The sequence below is a fragment of the Rutidosis leptorrhynchoides genome, chromosome 8 (genome assembly GCF_046630445.1).
Source record: "Rutidosis leptorrhynchoides isolate AG116_Rl617_1_P2 chromosome 8, CSIRO_AGI_Rlap_v1, whole genome shotgun sequence".
In the NCBI taxonomy this organism is placed as follows: domain Eukaryota; kingdom Viridiplantae; phylum Streptophyta; class Magnoliopsida; order Asterales; family Asteraceae; genus Rutidosis; species Rutidosis leptorrhynchoides.
In genome coordinates this window covers 18,057,003-18,076,520 of record NC_092340.1, presented here as the reverse complement: position 1 = coordinate 18,076,520, position 19,518 = coordinate 18,057,003, and the positions used below count along the sequence as shown (strand labels likewise).

The 19,518-nt window shown below is 33.5% G+C and overlaps 1 protein-coding gene and 1 long non-coding RNA gene across 2 annotated transcripts; both read right to left on the bottom strand.

Moving 5' to 3' along the window:
* Positions 1-7,589: 7,589 nt before the first annotated feature.
* Positions 7,590-8,205, bottom strand: LOC139862484 (uncharacterized). The gene is made up of 3 exons (XR_011764198.1): positions 8,112-8,205; positions 7,800-8,007; positions 7,590-7,694 (listed from the first exon to the last, which is right to left on the bottom strand). It is a non-coding gene; the product is annotated as an uncharacterized lncRNA (long non-coding RNA).
* Positions 8,206-15,186: 6,981 nt separating this feature from the next.
* LOC139864935 (tRNA (guanine(26)-N(2))-dimethyltransferase-like) lies at positions 15,187-17,583 on the bottom strand. The gene is made up of 6 exons (XM_071853499.1): positions 16,973-17,583; positions 16,673-16,873; positions 16,276-16,372; positions 15,917-16,117; positions 15,755-15,817; positions 15,187-15,568 (listed from the first exon to the last, which is right to left on the bottom strand). The coding sequence occupies exons 1-6, from the start codon at positions 17,581-17,583 to the stop codon at positions 15,455-15,457; spliced, it is 1,287 nt and encodes a 428-aa protein (XP_071709600.1). The 3' UTR covers positions 15,187-15,454.
* Positions 17,584-19,518: the final 1,935 nt, after the last annotated feature.

Below are 19,518 nucleotides of genomic sequence, written 5' to 3'. Positions count from 1 at the left end.
ACATAAAAAAAGAAACCCTAAGTAATAGCACAGCGTTTAATTTTTTTTTTTTTTTTTAAATTAAAAAACTTGAAAAAAATTTCAGAAAAACCCGTTTTTCCCCGTCTCGGACCGTGTTTGACCGTCTTTTGACCGTTTTTTGGCCGATTTCCGTTTTTTCAAGCGTTTTATGAATAAACGGGACGGGGCACTCCAAAATCCGTCTACCCGTCTACACCCCCGTTTTTTTCCCGTTTTTTACAACACTGCTCTGTATTACCATCAGTAGCAGTTGCATTACGATCCTCGGATGAACTATAATCAATTAGATACTTAGTAGCCATCACTGCCATTTAAAAAAAATACAACACAAAACATGTAAATATCTAGAGGATACATGATAAAAAAGAGCAACAGAACTATATAACACACCTTCTAAATAACCATTAGTTGCATCGGATGAACTACCAACTGAAAAATGGTCACAATGCGTCTCACTTTCAGATTCTCCAAAAAAATCCACACTAATATCCTCGAACAAAGCATTCGAATCCTCAACTGACCTTTTGTGTCATTTTTTAGGTGTCATTATACTATTATAGATTATCAAAACAATGGCAACTAAATCTAAGTCAGAATATTATTTAACAATTGCTTGATACCAATAGCACATATCAAACAACATTTGTCAATGTTTTTGTAAATGTCATTTGTCAACAATTTTCTAATTAGATGACATTAACAGCCCCCGTTAATTTTTTATGTATTTTTTAAACTCCGCCTCGAACGTACGCCTCGGTTCGCCTCGAGGCGTACGCCTCGCCTCACAGAGGGGAAACACCTCGAGGCACGTTTCCGTTTTTTAAACCTTGCTGTAGAATACATCATCTAAACTATCACTTGAAACTTGTAACAATAGAAAAATGAAAAAGCTGTGTATGCTGAATTCTTGGAGGAGCTGGGTGTAATTTTAAAGTGTGAAAGCAAGCAATCAAACGACAAATTTTTTTATTGCAACGACACACATGATCACTTCCTTTAGTATGTAGGTAAATAAATAAATAAATAAATAAATAAATAAATAAATAAATAAATAAATAAATAATAATACGGAGTATCTTATTGGAGGTGGCTATGGTGAGTGGTGAATGAATTATGGGTTGATATATGCTAGTGTATAAAGTTGCCCAAAATCTCTCAAAAGTGCATAAAACCTGCTAAATTTTAGTGTTAAAATATTTTTAAACTTTATAATTGTACCAATTTGAATACTTTATTGTGGGTCTGCCCAACTCAGTTCAACCTACTGTAATATATCTACCCATTGTGACAGGTTAACCATACAACACATTTTAGCACCTGTAGCTTTGATGGTGCCATAATAACTTACTGGCGCAACTGCTAACCACAAATCTTTGTACGTCTTATCAGCTATGGGATCAGTGATTCGATTAATCTGAAACAAAGTCGAGGGTGAAAAACAAAACGGAGATTTATTGTTCTTTATAAGTTGGTAAAATGATACTAACATCTTCACCATAACGAACGTCTGTGGCTAAGCGCAAATTTCCCAGCACTCCAAGGTTTTCCATTCATCGTTGATTCACTAAATTCTTTATCTTCAATCAGAACACCCCAATCTCTGTCATATTAGATAACGGGTCAAAAGAGGGTACTTCTTGTATGAGTTGTAAATGGGTCAGGTGCACTTTTCCCCTTTGTGTGCACGCAGATTACGCGTCAATATAAAGATTCCAATACACTATTCTGTATGATATCATCATCTGAAAGGCCCGAAATGTAAAACTGGTTCTGATAAAAACGAAAAAATATATATTAGCTTTTAAAAGTTCCTCTAAGTTTACAACTATAGATAAGTTTTCCCATGAATTACCTCAATGTAAATAAACTTCTCTGCATTTTAGCGGGTTTCTTTAAAAAAAATTAGCATCAAATTAACAATAGGACTACTATGATAGGATTGATTAATCTTGTAATTGGAAAGATAAATGATAAACTATAGATAAGCTGTATAATAATAACAAAATCAAAACTTAACACTTATGAACCATAAAAATCTAATTCAAGTTCCTAAAACTGCTAAAAAGATTAAAATAAATGTCATATAAATATATCTTCCCATCGGTAATTAAACGAATTCAAAACATTAACATTAACATTAACATTAACATTAACATCGATAAGCACATACACATACCAAAATGCCAACTCTTTAGGCACACGATAAGATTAACGCCTAAGAGTCTTTTTGTTTTTAACCTGAAACAAAAAGACGGATGTACGTCAATAAGCACAGACACATACCAAAATACATAATTACAGCAACACAGCCACGCCAAGGAATATGAAAACATTAACAGCTCATAAAATTACTACAGTAATAAAGATCAAAACATACCTTATAAAGCCAATTGTGGACTTTCTGCACAGAATACCATAGCAACAGTGAGTATAGTGGATGGAATAGTAAATAGTAAATAGCCAGTAAGTCAATATGCCTATAAATATGCCTCAACACATAAAGAAGAAAGACAAATATTACTATTTCGCCATCACCACTATTTACTGTAGACTGTTATTCAAATTCAACCAACATGTCTCTAAGAAGAGTAGCTGATAAATTAGAAATTATAGAAAGCCTTATAATCGCAGTTTAAGCTTCTTAAGGTATCCAAAAATACACAACATCTAAGTTTGTATATTGAGTGTCTTGATGTCACAAATTAAAGACATCCTATTATAAGAGCCATCTTATTATCTTATTATCATAAGATATATAAAAAAAATATCTTATTATAAAGTAGGCTTACATAAAATAGTCAGTAAAACAATTGATAAGAAGAATACATTGTATGTATCAACTTTTAACAACTAAGTGTACTGATGATGTCAATCAAACATAGAAGAATAAATGTTACTCCATATTTATTAGAATCTACTCATAGAGGTAGAAAATTAGTTAGGGCATGTATTGTGAAACACATTGTCCATAAATAGTTATGTATAAGTAGTACTCTATCATGAATTAGTACCATAAGTGATAAATACAATGATGTGATCTTTGAGTTTTCAATCAAAGTGATATAAACTAAAAACATCTAGTTGCGTATACAGTTTAGATAGAAATTGATAGATAAGTTATGCAAGAATCAAAATAGCAAAATTACATAAAGAAATATCTACACACATGTATGTTGTGCATTTATATTTAATCACGGTACCTGATTACACGGATATCCATCGGTGATCCTCAAAATGTATTGGTTTAAGGATCTATCCCTCTTAATTTGGGTTTGGGCTAATAACTGATATTGGATGTAAAACGGGTCATGCAAAGGAACCAAATTTAGCAGCTCACATAGACCACGGGTAGAAAGTTTTCCCTTTTGTGTAATGATAACCCCCTCTGATATCAAGGAGTGTTGGTTGAGTACCTATCTTTAATGGAGTGTTGGTTGAGTATCTATCTTTAATTCTACTCTTTTCTTCGTCATGAATCATCCACTACCCTAAATCATCATTCACAAGACGAACACTTATACAATGAGAAAACCGAAAGTGAACCGTGGACAGAAAAATGTACCTTTAATTCATCAACAGCTTACGTAGTAGTTCATAAATTTTTAATTTGTAGATGAAACTTCATTAAGCACTTTCATCTCCTATATCTTACTTGGCTACTTAGCACTACATTATGTCAACAAAAAAAAAAAAATTAAAAAAAAAAAAAAAATTGAGGTTAAACCAACATTCTTTATATTTATCAGCAAAGAAATGTTAGGAGATCAACCAAACCCATTTGACAGCAATTCTTCACCACTATCCTACGTAAAAATAAAAAAAAATAAAAAAATTATCAACATAAACATAGTACAAAGCATCATATACAACAAAAGTGTGACCAAATGTGGTACCAAGATCATTGAAAGATTTTTGTATCACTTTCAGTTTCACCACTTTGTGCCTCTGTATATTGCAACCATAGAATCAGTTCAAAATCCAACTACAAACACCCCCTAAATGCTAGTGGTTTAACAATGTAGCTTGCGTATACGGCCCATATAGATTCAACTAAGGACCCCTTCGCCTATCGCAAATAATATTATACAAAACAAAATTAAGAAAAACACAATTGCGTAATGCCAACCCGTGTGATTTTGTGTTTGTAGGGGTATTATGGACAGTTTAAGTCTTGTAAATAAACTTATCACGTGATACGTATTATCAATAGAAATGGATGGATAAGATTAGAGGATTAGATTAGGATGGATGGTTCGGATTTGTTTAGAACTTAAGTTATCACTCATTTATCACTTTGTTCTAAGTATATGATAGAAAAGAAAATTACCTGCTACCACCCGTTATCCAACTGCCCATATTGACACCCATAAGAGATACATTAAATTCACCAATTTAGATTGTAGATTCTAATGAAGTACGCTCTTGAACCTGTAAGATGATTACACAATGATTATAAAGTCGTAAAATATGAAGCATCCATATTCATAATTACAACATATAAAAATTTATGATACGGAAGGATGGTCATATATCTAAAACGAATACATAAAAATTTATGAAGCATCCACAAAAAGTTTTAATATGATGATGAACTTTTGTAATGATCTTTATGAATTGAAAATAAATTTCAAGTCTACAAACATGTGATTTCTTTTCACAAGGCTAACATCATGTATTTCCTTCAAGCATACACCACCACCATCACTTTATATGTTCCATTTCTCTTTGACATTTTATCAAACACCTTACATACACTTTCATAATCACTATATAATTATAACTTGCTGCAACTGCATTTAAATCAAATAAGAAGAAACTGAAATTCGAATTTAAAAACAAATAAGCAACAAAACAAATTGGAAGTGAAAAATATTAAACACTTTCGAATCAATCACCTTATTCATAGAATTAGTAAAACCTGGTCATGCTCCTTTCCATACTAACCAAACGAACAAAAATCAAATAAACATTTAAAGCAACAAAGATAATTTTATGATTTCAAGAAACACTATTTTGTTGACTAACATGAAATTGATCTAAAGAGGTACGTAGTTTTGAATAAACATGTACTAAGCGTTTTGAAAACTTCATGATACGGTGAAAAATCAGATGGTTCTCGCAAAACAACTTTCTGAGCATGTCTTAGATCATTAAAGATGAATCAGTATCAACAACATAATCAAGATAAACCGTAAACCTTCACAACCAAGAACATACCATTTTAATGCCACACGAATGTTTGAAAAATGAGGATCTTCACTTTGTAAAACCTGAAAGAGAAATAAGTGCAAGTTATTATGAAGTGTAAAAAATGCAAATTTCCACCTTGATATCCTACTGCTAATACAAAAACACATACAGACTTGTGAAGTCTCAGTAATCGTTGAGTTTGACGAACATGCTACCCAAATTTGTTAGTAACTGATATTAAAAAGACCACCCTATAACTCAAACTTAGTATTCAAAGGATGAGGTAAAAAAAATAAGGTATCTCAGATCCTAAAGGGGTGTCTACTCATCCGTGTCTTCATCCATTTTTGGTACACTCATTCAACAATCATCAAAATTCTAGTTCCTTACAACATGTTACAGATCAAAAGGTAAAATGACATCCAAATAATCATTTAATCGTAATTAGTTTCATTGTATGCAGCTGGAAGCTCGTGAAAAATATGCACGATAGCCTTCACCTTCTCAAACATAAAAAAACGACTATCTTTTATAGTGTAACGGTGTTAGCTTACTATTTGTGATAACCTCTTTGCTTCAGTTTCTTCTAAAGCCTTCAAAATCAGTATCTATGAGTCGTTGCAGTTTAGTATAAAAACCCGACAAGAAATATTACATACCAGAAATATTCATTCGACAATTAATAGTGTCACCACCTCCATTCCTGTAAATCAACAAACCTAAAAAAAATACTGTAAATTAATTATGTCAACCTAAAATAGCAATTTACATTTGCTGATTTCCATAACAATCAATGCATTATTTTCATAAATGGCTCAAGAACAAATTAAACATCAAATATTAACAAACCAGTTGCATCATGAAATTTATATCAGGGTTGACTTTGAAAAGTCAAACCTTCACAACTGAACCACCAGTCCAAATAAGTTTCGACTCTTTCCCATTTACCACCATACCATAGCCAATCAAAATCACAATTTAAAGCAAAAAAAATCACAGTTTGACTCTGATAGTCAAACCTGTCATATTAAATCACCAAACGGAAGCAGGTATATCATCAACATTACTGTTAATCAAGCCATTCAATACGATACTCATAATTACAACATACATATATATAATGAATAAAATAGCACCTTAATCTCTTTTGTAACCACATTGAATGTTCACAACAGTCCCGCACACTCCACATTTTACAGCAGCCCGACAAACTCTGCAGTTCACAGCATTTTAACTATATTTTTTTTTTGTCAAAGTTACACTTATTGCTCCCTTCAATGTCGTCATATGACTCATAAAATCATCCATCAAATATTCATCCTCACATCCTTATTACATAACCATAAATGCAAAATTTAAACACAATATATATGTATAAACCCTTAGAATCATAGAAGGCACAACCTATATTAAACAAAAGGTTTAAAAAATAAAATAAAAATAAGAAATGCTACACAATTTAATTTTAAGACAAAACTAACCCCGGTCCTCATATCTCAAACATTCTACAACACCATGTTGTAATGTCGATCAAATGCCCTTACATAACCGAAAAGCATCTTATTGTTCATGCTGTTAATATGAACCTGGAACACAAGTTATGGAAAAAACAATCTATCATTAATGTGAACAAAACCATCCGATTGCACCATCTTTTAAGATTGTAAAAAAATCAACAAACATCCAAACATATAAATACCTATTTCCATGGTCAAATCCTAATAGACCAACCAAGATTGTTGTGGACGGAAAACCTGCTGAAAGTTGCTGAAAAAAATGTGAGTAAAAAAAACTATGGGTGTTACATCTAGAGAGGTCACCAAATCAACAGCAGAGGAGTTTCGGGTACTGTCTTGGTTTAAAAAGATTGTCAGAGTCTGTGGGCTGATTTGGTTTGAAAAAGCACCAACACATTCAGGGCGATTTTTGGTTAGAAATGACAGCAGCTTGAGAGTTCATTGGTTCGAAAAAAAATAGCAGGTTGATGGTTGTTAAGTAAATTTGAACAATCCCTCCTTTCCTTTAATTTTTTTTACAAAATCACTGATTCAATGTCTTCACACCCATGTAAAATCTGAAAGATAACTTTTGTATTCACGATATTTAAAACGAAAGAGGTAAAATTAAATATGGAACGTGCAATCCAATGTAGAAGAACTCATACCTGCTAATTTGCAACCTTAGCAATATAGCCATTCAAGCTGATTTAAATTACAGCTAGTCAAAAACAGTCAATATATAATATTCTACAAACGAATACATAAAAGTTTTAATATGATGATGAACTTTTGTAATGATCTTTATGAATTGAAAATAAATTTCAAGTCTACAAACATGTGATTTCTTTTCACAAGGCTAACATCATGTATTTCCTTCAAGCATACACCACCACCATCACTTTATATGTTCCATTTCTCTTTGACATTTTATCAAACACCTTACATACACTTTCATAATCACTATATAATTATAACTTGCTGCAACTGCATTTAAATCAAATAAGAAGAAACTGAAATTCGAATTTAAAAACAAATAAGCAACAAAACAAATTGGAAGTGAAAAATATTAAACACTTTCGAATCAATCACCTTATTCATAGAATTAGTAAAACCTGGTCATGCTCCTTTCCATACTAACCAAACGAACAAAAATCAAATAAACTTTAAAATCAAAATCTCGACAGAAAAATCGAAAAGAAAACGTTAATGAAGAAAAGCAATACGAAAAATTAAAATTTAAGGCGGCATCGTGACGAAGAAAATAAATTTTGATTTTTGAAGCCGTCGTTTGTATCGCCTGTAGAAGAAATTAATGTGACAAAATAGTTTAGATTAAACGAATGTGATAGTTTAGATGAAACGAAAAACAACATAATTAACATAATTAACCATAATAATTACCTCCGATTTCAGAAGCTAAATGTGAGACTTCATCAAATGGTATTGACGAATGTGAAATATTCGATTGTATCGTCTTACATAGCCCAAATAAAACACAACAAAGGTGAATATCAGAGATTTGAGAATCCGACGATGATTTAAGATCATCTTCATTTGTCTTACATCGACCAAATAACAACCTAATTAAATTGAATCTTCTCATTTAGTAAATGTAGGACGACTGGATCTTGGAGAGACATTTTTGGATGTTGAGGATAGCTGCTTGATATACACAGATAATCATGTAATTGAAGAAATACATACCTCAAGTAAAAATCGATGTGCGAACTCTAATGCTTCGTGAACCCTAATTTCTGATTCCTAATTGAATAGATCGAAGTTGAAGTCTGATTCCTAATTGAACACGAACTCTAATGCCTTGTCAATTCTTTTGGTGATTACTAATTGAATACAAACCCTAATATTTTGAATCGGGAGCGTATTGTTCTGGGTTTTTTTTCTGATTAAACACGCGACTGACTTCTTTCCAAAGAACCCCTAATATGCTTTAACCATCCCGTCAGTTTTTATATAATTAGGGGTATTAAGGAGAGTTTATCTCTTAATCCCCTCTTTATCACGTGTTTAGAGATAGATTAGGAATTGAGTGGCTGTGATTAGAAGATTAGAAACACATAAACGGCTGAGATCTTTTTCTAAATTGAATTGTCACTTACTTGTGTGTTTACTTTAAGTATAAGAGAGATTAATGAAAGTATTTTTAGTTTAAATAACTATGTTATCATTTATTTTATAGAAATCAAATAACAACAATTGAAAAAAGTGAGAAAATATGTTATGGTTAAGAGTGACTTATGAGATAAGTTCATAACATCTAGATAGATAGATAGATAGATAGATAGATATCCCCTTAACAATTCCGATTACGGGTGTTCATCGGTTTAGTTTTCAGTTTTGAAATTTTTTGAGTAACAAAATCGATAACCGAACTGAAACCGAATTTAAATTTCACATAAGCAAATTAGTGTCTGTCTGTATATGTCGAAGTAACAAACTTTATTTATTTTTATAAAAAGCGTGACATTTGCCCAAGTATTATCGAATACATTTGAATATTCCTTCGTAAACTCCTAAATCTATCTCCTAGTTAATTTGGTTAATTTCCGTACTCGTTTTTATGTCTATAATATCTCATGTATTTTTTAAGCACTCGATACAATTAGTAAACTACTCACAAATTTGGTAATTTTTAGTAACTAGTGACATTATGGTAATCGTTCCGTGTATTCATCACCGGTATTGATTACCATCCGGTTGTTCTTATTCTTAAAATGAATGCGAGTTCATTAGATTTGTGTAATAACTATTTTAAACGTCTTTAGTACCTAGATGGACAAAATAAATAAATAAACAACTAGATATATCACCCAGTTAATATTGTAACTCATTTTTGAGTAAATAAACATAAACTTGTCACATTAGTTTGTCACCTAGATGGACAAAATATTGGTTACAAAATTAACAAACCTTGGTCGTCTAATCTATTAGTTCCAGTAACAAACACAAGCCAGCATCCCCAGCTCTAAAACTAGCCAACGTTTGGTGCATTTGTGCAAATTGAAGAATTGTCTTTTCTTTCTCTCTTTCCTCGTATTCTACGTTTTATTTCATCTTATTCTACCATGAATGCCAAAAAAACGTTGGGGTCAATACAGTACAATGTTCAATCTTGAATTTCTTGATTAGCCACATGATTATCGATCAATTGTGCATGTACTATTTTAAACAGCAACAGCCCTGATAGAGCATCAGCCATCATCCCTAAAACCAACATGAAACATTATTCATAACGTAGAATTAGATGGTGAAGGAAAATTAAATGATAGTATCTACTGACATGCTTAAACTCCACTAAAAGCATTTAGATCATCGTCGTTGGGTGAGAGTAGATTCTTGTAATGATAGTATCCACATACGAAGGCAACCACCTGTTCCACACAAAGATAATAAAATTACTTGAGTTGCAGCTCAGCTGGTAGTGGTATGCCTCTCAGTTCGACTTCCCTGGGCTGCAACATTGCACTCAATGTTATCCCTAACTTGAAATATCCAATCAGGTCGTCTTTCGCTTAGTGTGGGGGCAGCAGGGAGGGGTTTTTACCAGCCATGCCCTCAGATTGGTTCGGGTTTCCTCCAGGGCAGTAGTTGAGGGCGGGTTATGCAACTAGGGGAGATGAACGCGTGGGTGGTTAAGTCCCCCTGAGTGATCCCAAACTGATGTCCAAAAAATGCATGATTTGACCCGTTTCTTTTGAAGCTACTTCTTTTAGTTTCCGACATTTTATAACCATTGTGTCAGTTTTTTATATCAGTTTTCTGTAGGGTCCACAAGCTTTATATTATGCATTTTAATAAGATTAACACATTTATTTAATAAATTTCATAATATAATATTCATTAAAAGAAAAATAAATTACAAAATACTCCCTCCGTCTCATTATAAGTGTCCAGTTTGACTTTTCAGAGTCTTCTTAGTTCAACTTTGACTATAAATAATTTTATTTTTGTTATGTAACTTTTTACGAAAATTGTATGAATGGATTGTTTATTAATTGTATTTTATTGGATATAAATTTCATCAAGTATTATATAACACAAATAAAATTATTTAGAGTCAAAGTTAAACAAAAAAGACTCTGAAAAGTCATACTGAACACTTGTAGTGGGACGGAGGGAGTACTAAATAAAAAAAGATTATAATCTAAAAAAAAGTACTCGAAATAAAATAATACATAATCAAACTACTAAACTAGTTGTCGTCTTCTAATGATTCGTTGGTTTGTTGTGGTGGTGGTTTATCCACCAAATGCTTGAATTGATCGAGGTACAATTATAAATAATAACAATTTAACAATTAATATACAAAAACGAATATAAATAAAGATTAACCTTGCTTCTTTTTATGTTTTCTTTTAATACGGTCTTGAGTTTCCGAGACCGTATCTTCTTGATTTTGTTCTTGAGTTTGTGGTTGAGTCTCAAACACCGTTTCTTGTTGCGACGTTGGAGTCTTCGGATTCATCAACAATGGTGTTAGAGGATGATATTGATGTTGAGCTTGTTCTAAAAGTCGTTGTTGCCCAAGTAAAGTTGATGTTGTTGTTCCGGTGTTAGAGGACGAATTTGAGGCATAATGATTGGCATTTGTTGTAGATTATTCAGGTTTGATGAACTACCACCCAAATAGTTTCACATTCATTGTAGTCGTTGGGGTTTTGTAGTCTTTGATTTGGGTTAGACATGGTTTTTTTTTTTTTTTTTTTTTTGAGATAATGATAAAAAAAATTTGTAAGATTTTGTTGATGAAGATGAAGATAAATGTATATGTATATATATAGAATAAGATGAAGATAATGTTTAAATTTAGATTTTCATGGGAAAAAAAAGGAAATGGTCGGATGACCATTGGAGGGAGGTGGGTCAAACGCGTCATAAATTCATCCAATCAAAAAGGCCACATGTCCGTAACGTTTTTTTTATGAGTCAATGGCCCAATTGACACCCCCTACTGACGAAAACTGACGCCGCGTTATTTTTCATCAGTGTTCGTCAGTTTTGCCACATGGACTGACCGTGTTTGACGGACGGTTAGTATAGGTCTTAGCTGCAAGGATTTTGGTGAACAGATTAAGCTTCCATTGCAATGGTGAAATGTCACCTAGGTTTATAAAAACCTGTAACTAACATACCCAATACCTTTTTAGCATGACCAATATAACAGAAACACTCAACATGAACAGTAACATAATAAATAAATCAACATGAACAGTAACATAATATAACAGAAACCTGCACTCGTTATTTTACTCGGTGTCGTTGAATTTCCTTTGCGATCCTAATACACTCGGACATTGGACAATTTGTCTTGATTGCGTTGTTGGAAATGTGTGATCTACAAACAACATATCCTTCCTATAATAGATAATAGATACCATAACAATATGAAGACATCAGTTAAAAACGTAATCTTTATAATTCCAGGGATATATCAACATTACACGGTTAAGTAATCTTTTTGTGTATATCAAGTTATCAATAAAACTACATAAGTGAATTGACCTTGCGGATGGCACTCATTAGTGTCATGACAGGAGGAGAATTGACCTTTGCACGACTTGCTAACTGTTATATAGTAATCAACATAACAATACTCAATAACTGGTTAAAATGCACTCAACAACAACAACAACAACAACAACAACAACAACAACAAAAAAAAAACATAGAAAGAGAATATAATAGTACGTACCTCATCATGTTGGATGTAACCAAATGATAATTTAGGATCACTTTCATCAATCATTCGGCGTAATAACTTATCGAAATCATTTTTTGAGCCATCACCCAACCATCCCCTGCCAAATTAAGCATTTCTGTAAGATAGGCTTTACAATGAAGCGGCCCGGTCCACAAAGGCCCAGAAACAACAAGTGAGTCAGGTACCTGTAAGATATGACAGTTTTAGACCATTTTGGTTAGTTTTTCACTACAAAATATAAACAAATTGCAGATATTAACAGCATAACACGCTTTAATGGGAACATACCCATAAACGAAATAAGGACTATTACAAATCAACAAAACGAAACTAACTACGTTCGAACCGGACAGATTTAAAAAACCAGTAAAGACGACAACTCCAACAACGGCGCTTAACACGAGCCGTTTTCCCTTCTGTAAATACATAAAGCTACGTTAAATATGGATACGCAGGCCGAAAGCCTCCGCCGCATCGCGCAGGCCGGACCCGGACTAGTTATGTCTATAATATCTCATGTATCTTTTAAGCACTCGATACAATTAGTAAACTAGTCACAAATGTGGTAATCTTTAGTAACTAGTGACAAATATGGTAATCTTTCCGTGTATTCATCACCAGTATTGATTACCATCTGGTTGTTCTTATTCTTAAAATGAATGCGAGTTCATTAGATTGTGTAATAACTATTTTAAACGTCTTTAGTAGCTAGATGGACAAAATAAATTAATAAACAAACAACTAGATCTATCAGACTATCACCCAGTTAATTTTGTAACTCATTCTTGAGTAAATAAACATAAACTTATCACATCAATTTGTCACCTAGATGGACAACAAAATTGGTTACAAATTTAACAAACCCTAGTCGTCTAATCTATTAGTTCCAGTAACAAACACAAGCCAACATCCCCGGCTCTAAAACTAGCCAACGTTTGATGCATATTGAAGAATTGTCTTTTCTTTCTCTCTTTCCTGGTTGTATTCTACGTTTTATTCTTATTCTACCATGAATGCCAAAAAACATTGGGGTCATTATAGTACAATGTCCGATCTTGAATTTCTTGATTAGCCACATGAATATCGATCAATCGTGCCTGTACTATTTTAAACAACAACAGCCCAGATGGAAGCAGCGGCCATCATCCCTAAAACCAACATGAAACATTATTCATAACGTAGAATTAGATGGTGAAGGAAAATTAAATGATAGTATCCACTTAAATGCTTATGCTCCACGACAAAACATTCAGGTCATCGTCATTGAGTGAGAGTAGATTCTTGTAATGATACAAATGATCTACTGATGCAAAAAAATCGTCGTTCAAAAAAAATATCCACATACGAAGGCGACCACCTGTTCGACACAGATTATAAAATCACTTCCAAAATGCATGATTTGACCCGTTTCTTTTGAAGCTACTTCTTTTAGTTTCTGACATTTTATAACTATTGTGTCCGATGTTTGTGTTAGTTTCCTGTAAGGTCCACCAGTTTTTTATTTTTGCATTTTAATAAAATTAATACATTTATTTAATAATTTTCATAATATTATATTCATTAAAATAAAAATAAATTACAAAATACTAAATAAAAAAAAGTACTTAAATAAAAAAACGATTATAAACTAAAAAAAGTACTCGAAATAAAAATAATACATAATCAAACTACTAAACTAGTTGTCGTCTTCAGATGATTCGTTGGTTTGTTGTGGTGGTGGTTTATCCACCAAATGCTTGAATTGATCGAGGTACAATTATAAATAATACTACGGTCTTGAGTTTCCGGGACCGTCTTCGGAGTAACAATTTAACAATTAATATATAAAAACGAATATAAATATAAATAAAGATTAATCTTGCTTCTTTTTATGTTTTCTTATAATACTGTCTTGAGTTTCTGGGACCGTATCTTCTTGATTTTGTTCTTTAAGTTTGTGGTTGAGTCTCAAACACCGTTTCTTGTTGTGACGTCGGAGTCATCAGATTCATCAACAACGGTGTTAGAGGACGATATTGATGTTGAGCTGGTTCCAAAAGTCGTCGTTGCTCAAAGTTGATGTTGTTGTTCCGGTGTTAGAGGATGAAATTGAGGCATAATGATTGGTATTTGTTGGAGACTATTCGGGTTTGATGAAATAACTCCCAAATAGTTTTCTTATTGAAACCATTCTTTGTAGTCGTTGGGGGTTTGGTGGTCTTTGATTTGGGTTAGACATGGTATTTTTCTTTTGGAGATAATGATAAATTTTTTTGTAAGATTTTGTTGATGAAGATGAAGATAAATGTATGTGTATATATAGAATAAGATAAGATGAAGATAATGTTTAAATTTAGATTTTCGAAGAAAAAAAAGGAAACGGTCGGATGACCATTGGAGGGACGTGGGTCAAACGCGTCAGAAATTAATCCAATCAAAAAGGCCACGTGTCCGTAACGTTTTTTTGCATCAATGGCCCAACTGACACCCCCTACAGACGAAAACTGACGCCGCGTTATTTTCGTCATTTTTGCCACATGGACTGACGGAAGGTGTTTGACTATGGACTGAGGGAAGGTGTTTAACGGACGGTTAGAATAGGTCTTAGCTGCAAGGAATTTGGTGAACAGATTAAGTTTCCATTGCATTGGTGAAATGTCACCTAAAAACCCTACATGGTGTGCAGTACTAATAATGCAATATTAGTTATTAGGTTTACAGAAACCTGTAACTAACATGCCCAATACATTTTTAGCAAGAGCAATATAACAGAAACACTCAACATGAACAGTAACATAATAAATAAATCAAGATCTAGTTGGGGAAATCGATATTCCAGATCAGTAACTCTTCCCTAACTATGGAATGTTTATGAATCAAGGTTTTATTCCCTAACTATGGAATGATTAACAATCAAGGATAGACCGCATGTTCTAGTTGGTTCCTCTAGACGCACCAAAATTCGGGCTCTACCAACGATCAACCACAAAAACGGGTGATTTGTGCAACTAAAACCAGCTCACAGAAACAAGTTTAGCTGCACTCGTTATTTTACTCGGTGTCGTTGAATTTCCTTTGCGATCCTAATACACTCGGACATTGGACAATTTGTCTTGATTGCATTGTTGGAAATGTGTGATCTACAAACAACGTATCCTTCCTATAATTGATACCATAACAATATGAAGACATCAATTAAAAATATAATTTTTATAGTTCCAGGTTTATATCAACATTTCGGTAATGTACCAATGGCAGTTGTGCATTGTTGAGTGATCATTGCGTTTATATCAAGTTATTTTTAACACTACAGAAAGGAATAAGATTTCGATCTTAGAGCAAGTACCTTCCTGATGGCACTCATTAGCGTCAGGACAGGAGGAGAATTGACCTTTGCACGACTTGCTAACTGTTACTCCGTATATAGTAATCAACATAATACTCAATAACTGGTGAAACGGCACTAAACAACTTTTAGAACATAGAAAGACAGTATTATAGTAAGTACCTCATCATGTTGGATGTAACCAAGTGATAATTTAGGATCACTTTCATCAATCATTCGGCGTAATAACTTATCAAAATCATTTTTTGAGCCATCACCCAACCATCCCCATTCCCCTGCCAAAGTAAGCATTTCTTTAAGATAGGCTGTACAATGAAGCGGCCCAGTCCACATAGGCCCAGAAACTACAAGTGAGTCGGGTACCTGTAAGATATGACAGTTTTAGACCATTTTGGATAGTTTTCACTACAAAATATAAACACGCTTTAATGGGAACAGACCCATAAACGAAATAAGGACTATTACAAATCAAACCAACGTGTGATGTTATGACGATGTAAGGTTAGAAGCGGAAACCATACATCTGATCCACAAGGACATTTCATGTGACCAAGTTGTTCAAATGAAATAGCTTGAGAGTGGCCACAAGAATCGCAGTAGCAAATAAACCCATAGTGCCTGTCACATGAATACTATACTATTAAAAAAAGAGTATATAATAACATTAATTAATTGAACATAAAGATAATGTAAGATCCAAAATTCGTCAACTAGATGTATTTGGTAATTTCTTTATCTTTATCAGTATAAAAACATTCCTCAAATTTCAACAATTTGTAACTTAGCAAATACCCCTAACTGAAACTTTTTGGATCTTATGTTCTCTGTTCTTGATATATGCCTTTTAAGTCGATTACTTGGCATTAATAAGTTTATGTAAAGTTGTAAAGTAAACACTTTAACTTTAACGAACAGTACATGCCATGGGGTGTCTTTCCTCGGTTAACGCGTAGCAATACTCTGAAGATGGGTCCATGGTACGAATAGTACGAGAATAGTGGTGTTACGTAATATCCCAACACAGAAGCCTCGCGAATTGCACCGCCTATAAGCATCCGTAAACCCATTTCATTCGAATAGGGCAACGGGCGAATATACGCCCCATACGCAGCTAAAGTACTGAAACATAAATAAAAGATACCATACATATGCATTTGTTAGTAAGCATTCGAATTGGAATAAACTACAAGTATACAAGTATACAAATGTTAAACTCACTGATCAGGCCGATGACCACCAGATGAAAAACCATCAGTTGATGTAATATAAAGCAACCCGCCCAATGTTACAGTATCAAGAGCAAACCTAATTGAACTAGAATCACTTCCAAACGAATCGATATCTATTAAATCGAAATAATCCCTTTCCACATATCGCTCAGCCAAAAGCCGATTCGCAACCGAATGATTCACACACCACCTCCCTTCGTCTTCACTCGAAACGCTCGATAAATTCGAGACAATGACATCATTACAATCCTCATTTGCATCATTAGCTAATACAAAATCGGCTTTAGCTTCAGCTAAGTAGCGCATTGAGCGAATTCCGCAACCGCACATTGCGTCGAGAACTCTTAATTTACTGTTTGATTTTTTGTGAAGAGCGGCTGCGAGAACAACGAGATCACGGCCTGTGGCACTTTCGTGGCGGAAGAAGGTGTCGCCAGTTTCGAATTGGATACCTCTTTCAGATTCGTAGTGACACGTGGAAGTAACGACAGCGATTGGGTAGAAATTGGATGATTTGTGGTTAGGGTTTTGGAGTTTTGAATTGGGGGTTAGGGTTTTGGTAGGGAAAGAGGATAGGGTTGTTGAACAGAAGGATGACATGGCGGGAAGAAAACAAGTGTTTGGGTCATTTTGACGGGTTTTGTTATGTTTATAAGTTATAACCCGGATTGGGTCCGTTTTATGAATTTCATTTTTACTGGTTTCCAAAAATAATAATGATATTGTGTTAATTCATTAAATACACTTGTAGATTTACACATTTTAGTGAAGTCATTTACTTTTTTTTTTTTTTTTTTTACAGCAATTGGGATCACCCGAGGGGGACTAAACCACCCGTTGCGATCATCTCCCGTTTCGACTATGCCGATGCAGCGATAATAACCTCGCCCCCATCGCTGCCCGGGAGGAAACCTTTAAATTGTGTTTTTAATATGTATCCAACGGGGGTCGAACTCCTGACCTCCCCTAAATGAGGCAGGTCACCAACCGCTGGAACACATCACAACTTCGTGAAGTCATTTACTAATACACTTGTAGATTTACACATTTTAGTGAAGTCCTTCAACCTTGTACAAAGACATTTCTTATACATGATTGTTTCATTGGCTAATAATTCTGGTATAGTCGAATAGATGTGTGAGAAGATCGTCAAGGGTTAGAAGATCTTGGTTTCTAATTTTACCGGCTGGATCGAGTATCCTTAAAAGGGTGTTGAAGGAAACCTACTTTTTAGCTTGCTTTAGCATAACAACTGTTAAAAGTGTAGTTGTGTAAGATATAAAAGACAATCAACTAGAGTGCAATCTGTAATGTTTGTAAAGTGCAATCTGTAATGTTTGTAAAGTTTACTTTGGAGAATGTTCACGATGTACCTTTTGTTGTGCGGAGTTATCGTTCTATACAAGTACTCATGAGTTGTTCTTATGAATAGCATAACATTAGCAACAAAATATCTGCACAAAGCTAAATGTATGGTTAGAATTACAAGTGGAATTGCATGGCCATGGAATGGAATGAATTGAAAGGATGTTGTTTTAATTCATTAGCTGGTTGTTTTATCGGCGTTAGCTACATTAACATTAAGAACGCTCATATATCGAAAATTTACAATACTGAATAACTGATGCAATAGAAAAGAAAAACCAATTATACGAAATTTAATCGAAAATTTAAACTAGAGATGAATAGAGTAATAAAGTTTAGAAGGTTACATGTATATATTCTAGAGAGTTAAGCTTCAATCAATTTTTTTGACTAAAAGAATTGTATACTGTGACGATCGCTCCAAATCCATATGGACTGACACGTCATTCATCGATTTCATTGCGAGGTATTTGACCTCTATATGATACGTTTTGTAAACATTGCATTCTTTTGAAAAGGCTCACCATAAATGAATATTTAAATCAGAGGTTTTCGATATCTGATGATTTCTACATATAGACAATCACCGTAAATAATAGTTTACAATAGTACTTCCGTTGACAATGCAGTCAAAATAAGATACATGGTGATGATTTGGTGAATGCAACGTTTCCTTGAAAAATATGTCATGTAAGACTCCATGCACATAGCTTGTCTAACATATAAGCAAACAGCGGAAGACTTCTAGGGAACCTGAGAATAAACATGCTAACAAGTGTCAACACAAATGTTGGTGAGTTCATAGTTTTAATGTTTTGCATAATCTGTACATAAATGTGGATCACAAGATTTCAGTTATTTCATCCAGAAAACGTTTATCAAATTATTCTACAAGATTGAGCACCCTGGTAACTAAGCTTTAACGTTATAATAAGTACCCCTGTTTTAACATACATGCAACCAACATGTACAATACACTCAAATAACATACGTCTGTTTTATAGTTCAGGCTAGGGTTTCTATACCTGAAACAGACGGGGATGTCAAGCCCTATGGATTCATATATAACTACTCGCGCCCACCAGTTCTTATAACCGGCAGTTACTAGTTACCAAAGCTAAGGGATTTTTGGTTCAAACTCGGTGTAGAATTTAGTATGTACTTGTATCC

Bases quoted from the DNA above. Each gene is read 5' to 3' on its own strand.
- LOC139864935 (XM_071853499.1), bottom strand. From the start codon at position 17,583: ATGTCATCCTTCTGTTCAACAACCCTATCCTCTTTCCCTACCAAAACC. The intron at 16,874-16,972 runs GTGAGTTTAACA...TTTATGTTTCAG, and splicing joins GGTGGTCATCGGCCTGATCA to TACTTTAGCTGCGTATGGGG. The intron at 15,569-15,754 runs GTACTTGCTCTA...TATCAATTATAG, and splicing joins TAATGAGTGCCATCAGGAAG to GAAGGATACGTTGTTTGTAG.